At 39.1% G+C, this 12,205-nt stretch overlaps 1 protein-coding gene across 1 annotated transcript; it reads left to right on the top strand.

The window, feature by feature from the left end:
- The first annotated feature begins 2,907 nt into the window (after positions 1 to 2,907).
- Positions 2,908 to 11,753, top strand: LOC139727086 (H/ACA ribonucleoprotein complex subunit 1-like). The gene is made up of 7 exons (XM_071638067.1): positions 2,908 to 3,054; positions 6,272 to 6,470; positions 7,222 to 7,370; positions 8,301 to 8,360; positions 10,340 to 10,502; positions 11,216 to 11,299; positions 11,723 to 11,753. The coding sequence occupies exons 2-7, from the start codon at positions 6,275 to 6,277 to the stop codon at positions 11,740 to 11,742; spliced, it is 672 nt and encodes a 223-aa protein (XP_071494168.1). The 5' UTR covers positions 2,908 to 3,054; positions 6,272 to 6,274; the 3' UTR covers positions 11,743 to 11,753.
- The last annotated feature ends 452 nt before the right edge of the window (positions 11,754 to 12,205 follow it).

Below are 12,205 nucleotides of genomic sequence, written 5' to 3'. Positions count from 1 at the left end.
CTACAAACTTCTCTGTATGTATCGTCGGACTACGGCACGGTGGTGTACCGGTCTGTATACTACTCAACTCGACCCAGGTATTACTTGACCCTGGACAACTCGCTCCAGGGATTGCCGGACCCTGGACAATATGACCAGAATCCTAATTTACGGACAATAAAAGTTCAAATCCAACTTATACTACATAGGCCCTAATCATCCAATGGGGTATGCGAGTGCCAAAAAAAAAAAAAGATACAAAATATGAAAGCAACCTACATACAAAATGAAAGTGGTAAAATCAATTTAACAAAATCTAACAAAGATAATTTTCACAATTCAAGTTTGATGAGCAGTCCTAATAGTCATGTAGGTACAACACAAACATGAAAGCGGAGAGTTTTTCGTTCACCGCGTGCAATTTGTCTGAGACATAAAACCATCCTCTCCTGTTATGATTCTTTCATGCGTTGACTAACATTGACTAACAATGATGCAGGCGCACTATCGGGTACTGCGGCTAAAATTACGATGTTATATGTGTCTCTTGGCCTCATCTCAACTTGCCCAAACTCTCAATCCCACGTCCCTTTAAGTTTCGACCACTTAAGTTATATCGCATGTATACATGGATGATATCATATACGGATCAAAGTGACTAACTCGATCACTTATAACCTCGCGGATGTGATTGTCCATAAGCATGTTCATTTGATGTTGCGGCAGAGTAATTAAAAAAGAGGTCCACAATCAAAACCAGGCAAAGGGCTGCAAAAAAAGAGTGCAATCAGTATAAATGGGGAATACGGTTTAGAAATCCTGCATGTATTACACATATTGGAACAAGCGTGACCCTTATAGAAAAGTATAAAGTAAAAGCAAATCTATTAAGTCAAAGCAAAAACAAAAAAGTCATTTCTTTTTTCAAAGTTTGAAATCAACTATCCCATTAGAGCTTCTTCGTGTCTGTCTCATCAGAGAGCCTTATATAGTGTTCTGCCTTTTGGGGTATAAGAAAAGTTGGCAAATTGAAAATTGTAATTTCTTATTTTTTTTTTTGTATTGGGAAATAGCTATCATTTATCATTATATTATATATATATATATATATATATATATATATATATATATATATATATTTTACATATGAATTAATTCCGGATAACGTTTCAAGTGACACACGTCCTATACAAGCCCTGCTTTTTAGTGGACCACTTTTCCCCCATTCAAACACTTTATTTTTGGGGGTCAATCTTTCAAGTGTACTTTGTTATCTTGATTTAGAATGAAATTGTATTTCATAGTTTACTTTACTTTATGTATACAGGCTACTTTTGGTATGTATTTTCCAGGAAATGATAAAATAATGAGTGTATAATGTATACTTTGTATTTTTCTACGTTTTCTGTGAACGGATGGAATTGAAATAAATCTCATTAACTGTTAGCATTTTATCACATTGTGTCTAAAGGTGGGGTGAAATAATTATTTACCTAATTGTATACTTCACAAAACTTTACAATATACGCCTACTGTTCAGGGGTGGCCCTTAGGAATTCCGTAAAGGGAATGCGCCTTTACAAAAATTAAAGGGCGCACGCGTGCCCCCCCCCCTTTTTTTAAACTTATTTTGTTTTGTTTTGTTTTTTTATACTGATGAGGGGCGTTCACCTGGTGCGCCCCCTTCTCGATCCGCCACTGATATAACACAAGCGGGTTTATGTGACTGGATACCCAAACAAAACCACACAAAGTGAGGTATAAAGTGTAACTAGGAAATCGACAAGATTTATAATTTGTCAATTTCAAATGAGAGAGCAGTTTGGGAAGCCCCGCATATAGGCAGAGACGAAACTGGGGTTGATTAATGAGGAAATACGTTCTTTTTTTATTTTTAAAATGTCAGCCTATATAGTTGAAAGATAAAAACAGGGGACCCGGATTCCCGGAGCTCGGATTTTTGCTGACCGAGCAAAAGAGGCTGCTATAAGTTGAAGCTTTCCATTACTCTTTAGCAATCGCGAAAATGATTATGTACATGTGGTCCTCAAATTCGTACGAAAGCAGGGTATACCTTTGTCGATCGGGAAAAGATTATAGCATCGTTATAAGTTTTCTATTGGAGAAAATCTATATCATAATCAATTTTGATTCAAATGGAGTAATATCGAGATTCGAAAAGAAAGCAAATGAAAAAAAAATGTCCAAATTTTGGCTATGATCGGGCCATAGATTTGCGCTAGGCATGCACGCATGCACTTTGGGGTATCCAACACTGATTTCCCCTAACACTTATAAGGTGAGCAATCCGGAACTTATCAGATGATTCCACTGCTATATAGTCATGAAAATGACACAATGGATAGACTACATTATAGTATCGTCTATGTAGGCCTATATATGACGGTTCATTGTCATCGTTTTCGGCAGAACTTTGTATCAAATTGCATTGCACCCGGTCCTTTTTAATGTCTGGTACCATGCAGGGCCGCAGAGGAATGCTGAGAATTAATTACAGCGTATAATGACTGAAGAAAAATAACTCATTGTTTGAAAAATTCGGCAAAACACGTTTTCTTACATCACTTATCTGTGTTTCTTTCATTAAAAGTCTGCAGCAAATGGAATTCGTGTACTGAAAGTACAGTATCATGTCCAATCGAAAACCCGACTTTGGACAACTCGAGTGGTCGAGCTGTCCAGGATTCAGGTCCGGTCCACAGTCCAGGGCCGGGTTATCTTGCTGTCGAGTTTGTACGCCATGCCCCACAAAGGGATTTTGGACACCCCACCCACAGAACTACAACAACCGAGAGACTGCCAATGGCAATGCGATCGGATCGGGACGGTATCGGGATCTCTGTGCGGCGATCATGCGACGACGGCTGGAGGACGCTGACGGTACGTGGTTGACTGTACAACCACGTGGGAAACGGAACACCTGAATCGAGAGGAAGCGACTACTCCTACTTTCGTGGTTGCTGTACTCACGAGCTTCTAATAAGAGAAATAGAAGACGCATCAAAGAACTGCGGTTTCTTTTACACATAACCTTGAGTGAAGACGAAGTTGCAGGTAAAAAAAAAATGTAATGCAGAACAAGTCGTACCAACCGTAGGCGTAGTCCTATCTATAGTAATCCGTGCATGGTACCTAAACTGAAGCAGTGTACTGCATGCATGCCGGCTGCTAAAATGTAGGGGCCCTAACGACTAACGTTAATTGTGGTAAATTAAATGATACCTAATCATATCATCCATTCTGTCATAATATGTAATTTACACATCGACGTGGGGAGCCATCGACATTGTAGAAGAATCAATTAAATATACCAGCTGCTTTTGAATTGAAATGTCCCGTCCAATCAGTCCGGGAAACCCGCTCATGAGGACTGCCCCCCGTACGAGCACTGCCCCACCTCATGAGGCCCCCCAGAAGGCCTGCCCGGGGGTGGGGGGGGGGGGTGGGGGGGCTCAGGAAGCCCCACTTTTTATTCATCTCACATCTGACGTATAAATGGTGGGGCAATGCTGACTGCAAGGAGCTTTTATCACTAATAATTTTAATAATATTAACCCATATCGGGCCATCTACGGGACATTCCGTAGTTCGTCCAAACGCCACAGGGGCCAGATACGGAATATCCCGTAGTGAAAGAAATGACGTATGAACGACGTCATTCCAAAGTTCTTTCACCTTCTAACCTTTGACAACATATCCCAGAATGCTTTGCTACACTGTCTGCAATAATTCAAGGAGGATTTGTCAGTCGAACCCCAACAATATCGTAAAAATCATCGAGAAAAATGTGTGTTTACGGTACATGGGATAATGTGAATAACCACGAAGCATCAGTGGGTGCTATCTACAGCTGTACTGAATGCTCGATTTTGGATTTTCTGCCTCAGTTTTTGAGGAAGTTTGGACACTTGCCGGGCGATGATTCGACTGTGATAATAGTCCCACATGTACATCTACATGTATGTACAACAATTCTATATTAATTCAGTCGAAACTGACAAGCTGTAGAAGTGTATCTACCGTTACGAGTTTCACTTCAACAAACTATAGGATGCACACATTGTACTATCAATTTCCCATGCACTCGCAGTGGCTTCATCGTCATAAATATAAACATAAATCTGTGATTATTGTATCAATGGTCATGATATTTATATGTCCAGAAAGCTGACACTGATCATTTCATTTTCGGTACTGGATGTGTAAAATTACGACATTTGCTATTTTTAATCCATAAATGAAAGCAAACAAACAAATTGATTTCGTAATTTTTGGATGACTGTACTTCACTTCTGCTGAGTACTATGACTGCACTGTGAATTGAATGGCAACATGTCATATACCATTTTAAAGGGAATTTTATCTTCTTTCAAATGACATATAACTTTGCTATGTTTTGTTCATTGCTTGCTAATGAAGAGCGATTGTTTGGAGAGTTGTCTGCCTGTCGGCATGTGTGCGCAAACGGTGCTGGGCCACTGCGGTGTTTGTGTTTACACAAGTGCGTTGGCCCGATATGGGTTAATAAATATCAGTAATCCACAACCACAGCATGATTAGACCGCCATCATAGCTAGCTACATAACGTAGTCTAAATAACTATTACAGTTAGTTAAGACTAAATTATTCACTTCTTGCCATCATCTAGACCAAACTCTACCTCTGTCAATAGGAGGTTGTGCTTTTGCTGGCATTGGGCCTTGTTTGTTTGTCTGTTTGCAAATTAACTCAAAAAGATACGAATGGATATCCCAGATGAAAGCGGAGACTCCAACCCCAAGCACCTTCTGATCTGGAGATTCTCCCGCCTGAAACCCCTAGCAAATGGGAGACTCCAAATTGAAGCTTGAAGTTCCTTGCGGCCGGGGTCCAGGGCCCGCTTAATGGCCCTGGAAGCTCTAGGGTTGTAGATGCCTCTCTAAGGCTTATTTTGCAACATATGATGGCAATAAGTAAGAAATCCTTTCCAACTGGAGGCAGAGAGCCAGGGCGGGAGAAATTAAATCTCAGGCGGGAGAACGGGAGATTTTGCAAAAAAATGGGCTTTCGGCAGGAGATCTCCCGTCAAAAGCAGGAGAGTTTGAGTCTCTGTGAAAGTTTAAGAAGTTGATTGTGACACAAGGATTAAAAATTAGATTTTGGTGGTGATGTGAATCATCAGCTGGAACCAGATTTTTTGTCTTCAATTTTTTGAAGGATTCTTCTTACAATGTAAGTAATTGGATGGCGCGCTTGCTTTTGCACCCTCGGAGCCATTGATTGCGCTGTTGGCCAGAAAGTAGATCTATGGCAGTAGCAATGATGGCTGGTCAGCGATGAGGGTATGTTTTAATGGTCAAGGAATCAAATAATACAGATGATATGAATGCACAACTATGTCTATAGGATGGAAATCACAATATAGGTGGAAATGAGCTGCTTGGTGGAGGCCTTAGATTGATCTCGGATTTGGTGCCTCTGGAACATTTCACTAGGGAATTTTAACAGGAAGTGTGTGCTCCCCGAGTACACTTCTAGATTGAGATGCAACTGATACAAGTGATAGATTGATATAGTACCTTACATGCTCATTCTTTTATTTCTTGACCTCATTCCACAGAATGTGGAATTGTTATATTCATGTTTCAGCTTCTTGTAATATTGTTTATTAAATGATCATGACTCATTGATGAGTAAATTTGAGAGAGACATTTGTCCTACACATTGCAGGATGCTTACAGAAGTATGTTGTAAATTCTCAAGATCTTGAGGTTTTTATGCATGATATTGATATATGCCCATTCAGCCAAGCAATTAATTTTCAGGGTAATGTGCATTGCAATGAGGCTTTCATTCGGTGAAACTATTTGCATGATGACCAAATGTTAGAGCTTCCCCTGCAATTAGTTTTAATTATTTCTTTGTCTTTGTTTTTTTCTCTTTCAGCAAGACTACTGCAGGATAGATGGGAAGCAGTTGAAAAAAAAAAATATTTTGTTAAAGGCTGATGTACAGTGTAGTAACTCCTGATAAAGATTTAGGAATGAACTGTTCAGTTAACATGTTCATTTGATTTCATTTGAAATCTTGCTTCCAATCTGCATGTATTAGTAGTGTTATACTATAATCAAGGCTCAGGTAAACTTTGCACTATGAACGAATTTGTGTAAACTGGAAAAGAGTATGCATAAAATTTAAGTGTTTATAGTACTTAGATTCATCTGTCTCTTGTATATATACTCTATTCTTCAAGTGATGGCACTCACAGACTTTTCTTTGTTTCATTTGCAAGAAAATGTCCTGGCGAGGGGGTAGCAGAGGAGGTGGTCGCGGAGGAGGTGGTCGTGGAGGAGGAGGAGGCTTTCGTGGGGGTGGTGGAGGTGGCTATCGTGGAGGTGGTAGAGGGGGCTTTGGAGGGCGAGGAAGAGGCAGGGGCGGAGGTTTTGGTGGTGGAGGAGGATACAATCAGGGTCCACCAGAAGAGGTGACAGGTAAGTGTTCCAGCACATATGGAAACAGATACTCTCAGAAAGCAAAATAAGTTTCACATCAATCTTGAATACGTTTAAAGGAAATCAGTTTTTGAAAAAAGACAAATGATAATTTCGAACAAGTTTACAAACTGTAACAGCAATACTGGTATTGATGTCGGTGATAGTATTCATTGTCTGGTAAGAAGTCGCAATCGGGGGTTTATCAATGATTGGAATTCTGTTCCTTATTTTTTCCCTTCTCCTTGATACCATAACACATTTCATGATGCACACTTGTGTTTGTTTGCATGTGTGTACTCAAATGCAATTTGTCATTGGTATCCTATATACGCAGATGCTGCTTTTGTTTTAATTCTTTAACTGGAATGTTACTAGTCAAATAACAATGCTGAAAGGCTCTATGGCTATGGTAAAACACAACTTTCATAACAGGCCGAGACATACACCTTCCCTCTGTGTATGAAGTCTTCTGCATGAGTACCTAGTACTTTGATGCCATGATGGCTGTTTTGTAGTACAAGATGATACTACCTCACATGGACAATTTTCAATTCATACACTACAATAATTGTGTTTAACAGTGATTGTAAAAAGCTGCAATAAGTTCACTTACCACAAGATCAGGCATGGCATTCATGTCCTACGATCAGTGTACAGTTGATTGAGAAGTTTGTGTGGTGAGCAGTGGCAGGTAAATGTGATATTTCAACCACAGTGGATTTTCATGTGTGTATCTGTTTCATTCCAGAGATTGGAACATACATGCATCCCTGTCAGGAGGAACTAGTCTGCCATGGGACAAATGAGAAGATCCCGTACTTCAACGCACCCATTTTCCTCGAGAACAAGCAGCAGATTGGCAAAGTGGATGAGATCTTTGGACACCTGACAGATTATGTATCCATTTCTACTTCTCAAATGTTGAATGTACACTGTACAAAGACCAATTTGTACCTGTATGTTATGGATGGCAGAATGAAACAGATTAGTAGTTTTGTGTAAAGAGAATGATACTAAGGAGCTGTAGATTTTTGCGATGAGGACATTCAGAGGAAAAAACCTGTTCTGAGCATGCGCAAAACGCGCGTCAAGTCGATCTATTTATAGCTTGCGTTGTCTGAGGTTTTCACTACGCGTTCTGGACTATTTTTACGTCTGCTCAATTCATGACGTAGAGGGCTACTTTATGCACCGATCATATGGGGGCGCCATTTCATTTTTTATAGGTCGCTTCCCAGCGTAATCTAAAGCTATTTTTCAGCACAGTGCGGGGGAGAGGAGAACGTCCAACGCACTCCTCGTCTCAAGCGTCCACGCCGCAAATCTAAAGCTCCCTATTAATGTCTGGAATGGGAATCCAGATTGCCCCTGTATCTTGATAACAAGTATGCATGACTGGACATTAATTTCAATGTGCAGTGTTGTGTAGAAAATTTACTATAGGGATGATGAATGTTTCTGAGAAAACATTAGCAATGTTTGAAAATGAAATATTTTGTAGGACAGCAGAACTGGATTGATATAAGTCTTAACCTGTCAATGGACCACTTTTGGTCAAGTGCTAAAAAAAAACAAAAAACAAAACAAACACACACAAAAAAAATTGCAAGCAGATAGCAAGAGCAACCTTCAGAACTTTCTGTTGAGCTCATACTGATATTGAATGTCAGTGATATTATACATGATGCGTAACTGACCCATGTATTTCTTCACAAGATTAGGACCAGATATAAGGTACATTGTGTGTTTGCTTGCCATCAGTAACTTTGCACTTGAGAAATTTCAGTTTCAAGCATACCATGTTTCCTTAATTCTGGACAAATTCAGTTCTTTTCTGTGAAATTATCGGACAACATGTCAGCGTCATCGTTCAACAAGGATCAGAAGGTAAGTGAGGAATGCGTTGTCCCCTTCATTTTCACCTTGACAACTGAACAATTATAGAGTTTGTGGCTAAGAATCATTACTGTCTCTCTGTGTCTTATGAACTTGATAAAGCATTTACTGCATCACTTGCATGGCAGTGTAAATGTCACACTGAATGGAGTGTCGTGCAGCAAAGCAAGTAAAGGGCATACAGGGAAAGCCTGCTATAATGAACTTGTTTACAGGGTAGGCCTACTGCTTTTAAAGGGATCGTATAGTTTTGGTCGAAACCTAACGTCAGGTGTTAATATTTTTTAGTGAGATAATGAAAAACCTCGTATGAAATATAAAAGAGAATGTAATTTCAAGAAGGATTCAATGTTTATTTGATGAAAATTGGTCTTGAAGTGATGGAGATATCCAAAAAAGCGATCCTAATAAAATTGACAGGCCATGACTTTTATCAGGATTTCTTTGTTTTACCTTGTTTTTAGATATCTCAGTCATTTCAAAACCGATCTTCATCAAATAAACTTTTGATTCCCCTTAGAATTGCATGCTCTTTAACATTTCATAGAGTAGTTTCTAAATATCTTGCAAAACATTACAAGCTGAATCCTCACCACAACCAGAACTGCACAGTCCCTTTAATGAGGTGCATCCAACGGTCCCATTTTTCCACTGCTGGTCTTTGTTTAAGTAGGTTGACAATGAGATGCCGTTTATAAGGAGGTAAAATTAACAGACTTCGTACCTTATAACGGGGGCTTCCTGAACATTGTATTGGGAATACCACATTTCAGTAGATTTTAGTCTAACATGTGTCCCAGCGAGAAATTCTTTCTCGCTGTTTTCATGTACACATATATGAACAATATTTTGCCAAGGTTTCTTGATACTTCCTTCATCCAAAATAAGAATAATTACAATACTAGACAGATGAATAGATTGTATTATCCCAAATTGTAAATACTGCATTTCAAGATACACTTTCAAATATACGGGACCTGTTCTGTGGAATGACTTGCCAAATGTAGTAAAGTTGTTTAATAGACTTTCAATACTTAAAAGAAGTTACAAATTCATTCTTGTTCATAAAGATATACTATAAATTTCAAGTTTTATTCAGTGTATAAGCACCACACTTTGATTACTCTTGCCTTCTTATATGTATTGTTTACTTTCTGTAGTATAGTTTTCTTGTGTGTATTGCATTAATGTAAGTATTCTCTGCTGTAATATTTGGGATCAGCCATAGAAAGACCAACGGTCTATGCTGATCCCCCCACAAACTGAAATAACTGCTTTTATGTTGTGTTTTGTCTGTTGTGAAATTGTTTAAGTTGGAATTTTTTTTCCTGTATTTTTTGCAAATGCTTTTTATCACGATGTGGAAAATAAATGAAATGAAATGAAAAGTCTGTAAAGATGCTGTCATATGAGTAGTCTCATGCACACATGTGTTCATAGCATATCATGTAAAATTTGTTAAGTTGCGGTATTCATTGGTATGATAGGATGAGAGCAAGATAAGGCCAGGGGTAGTAAACCAGGATTGCTAGATCACATTATGAAGTTAGAGGGGTATGCTTATGTATGCGTATTGTTTTTTAAAAAGAAAAAAAAATTGTAACCTTTGTTGATTGAACAAGTTTTCCTCTAAACTTGAGCCTGTTTTGTTGGAGACTAAGCCACTTACTACTTTTAGAGTGGTCCTCAACTTGAAATATTTAGTGCATTGCATGGAAAATATCATGATATTGTGCATGAATGATTATATGTGTGCCAACATCAGGACAAAACATCTTGAGTGCAAAATCCAATGTTCATTAGTTGCGGTTGTGCTGAAAGGGACATTACGTCACAACACTAAAACCACTGGTCGACTCCAGTGTAATTGCACTGTACATGATCAATTCATCACTCAAAAAACTAATGAAATCAAACACATAAACTGCATAACTCTCACCCTCTCTCTCTCTCCTCTGTTTTCAATCTAGTTTTATATTGATCCCTACAAGCTGCTCCCTCTCCAGAGATTTCTCCCCAAGCCAGCAGGAGCTGCTGGTCGAGTCCAGAAGAGAGGAGGGGCACGAGGGGGTAGGGGAGGCAGAGGAGGGGGTCGGGGTTTTGGTGGCAGAGGTGGTGGTGGTGGCTTCAGAGGTGAGCTCTCATCATTCATTTTTTGCAGTCAATGGCTGTATATGACTATATGCCATATGTTTAGCAAGTCTTACATTTTTTTTTTTTTTTTTTGAATCAGGTCTTTCCAACAATTTTGCAAATGGTTAAATTCAGGATTGTTGAGTACAGCAATGAACAGAGAAATATACGCGTGCATGTTGCATTCATGTCGGGGATCAGAGTTAATATTTTTGTGTGTTGTTAGATTTACAAATGGCACCCGAATTGAAGAATTTGTGAAAAAAAAAAGAAAGAAGCAAAGTGTATGGCATATACAGTATTTATTTTCAGGTTATCTTTTTAAAGAGAGATTTAAGATACTGTGGTGACATATCAGATGGAGTAAGAAAGTTTCACCTCCATTGTGAAAGACTGCATCACCATGTATGTTCTTCAATCATTGACATGCTTATTCCATCAGTGAGAATATTCATTAGCATGCTATGTACACTAATCGACACAGCTGTCCCAATATCTTGTCACTGAATACAGAGTATGTAATCCTTTCAATCTGTGGTGCATCATCACTTTAACGTTTCTTCAGACTTGAGCAGTTTAACATATTTCTAAGCCTCCTTTGTTGTTAGGATAAGGAAGAAGAATGGGAAAATCCAGCAGTTTGTATTGCTGTTAAAGTTGTATGTGCTCTCGGGCCAATTTCAGCTGTGGGATTGTGATCATCTTATTCATAGGACGTGGAGGTGGTGGCGGCTTCAGCAGAGGACGAGGAGGAGGATTTAATCGTGGTGGTAGAGGAGGCGGAGGATTCAGGGGTGGTAAGATATCATCTTCAATTATTTCCTGTTATGGAGCAGCAGTGTATCAAAAAGTAACAAAGGTACAGTATGTCACAGCTAAAGAAACAATCCAGATGAGTTTTGAAGCTGATCTTTCTTAGTCTTGACCCACAGGTCCAGTTGACCAGATTGAGCAAGTTTCTTAGCAATACATTGACCTATGAGCATGAACTAATCTCATAATGACATGTATTCTGTCTTGTCTATTATGTGGGGTGTAGGTTCCAGTTTAGATACAATGACTTTGATTTAAAACTTCATTGCAGATAGAATATTGTTATCGCTAGCATCTCGTGTTACTCAATGCAGAGTTTCTTTCCATTATTATGGTGTTTGCAAATTAGGTGTCAATATAGATATTTACAGATTGAGTTTTTATTTGTCTGTTTATTTGTGCCACAGGATTCAGAGGAGGAAGATGATGTAATCATACCAGTGCCATACCATCTTCAACATAGTGACTGAACACACCAGTGTCTTCTCTCGAACATTGTAAATACTACATGTATTGTCTCAGAGACTCTGTAAACAGTTGAAGGAGCCTGGAGACGTCAGATCAGCTCTCCCATTGCTGCTTAAAATAGCTTCTCTACAATTTAATGTCCCTAGTAGAGACCAGCAGATGACCAATCTAGCTCCACTGGGCGTCGGTGATATATGTCAGTCCTGGGGGGCGTTTCATCAACGAGTTCGTCGGAGTTTTCACCGACAAATTTGCTATCAGCCAATCAGACGCAAGGATTTCATTAGCTTTTAACAGTTGTCAGTGTAAATCCTTGCGTCTGATTGGCTGATTGCAAATTCGTCGGTGAAAACCTCCGACGAACTCGTTGATGAAACGCCCCCCAGAATAATACTAGGAGATGGGACAATTTCCAGTGGTGA

This window comes from Diadema antillarum, unplaced genomic scaffold (genome assembly GCF_040938485.1).
Source record: "Diadema antillarum isolate AM-2024a unplaced genomic scaffold, OU_Dant_1.0 seq00000119_RagTag, whole genome shotgun sequence".
NCBI classification, from domain to species: domain Eukaryota; kingdom Metazoa; phylum Echinodermata; class Echinoidea; order Diadematoida; family Diadematidae; genus Diadema; species Diadema antillarum.
The sequence above is the reverse complement of the archived record's forward strand: the minus strand, read 5'-3'. Positions and strand labels throughout refer to the sequence as shown.

Coding starts and splice junctions, on each gene's coding strand:
- LOC139727086 (XM_071638067.1), top strand. CDS start 6,275: ATGTCCTGGCGAGGGGGTAGCAGAGGAGGTGGTCGCGGAGGAGGTGGT. Junction 6,471..7,221: donor TCCACCAGAAGAGGTGACAG/GTAAGTGTTCCA, acceptor GTTTCATTCCAG/AGATTGGAACATACATGCAT. Junction 8,361..10,339: donor CGTTCAACAAGGATCAGAAG/GTAAGTGAGGAA, acceptor TTTTCAATCTAG/TTTTATATTGATCCCTACAA.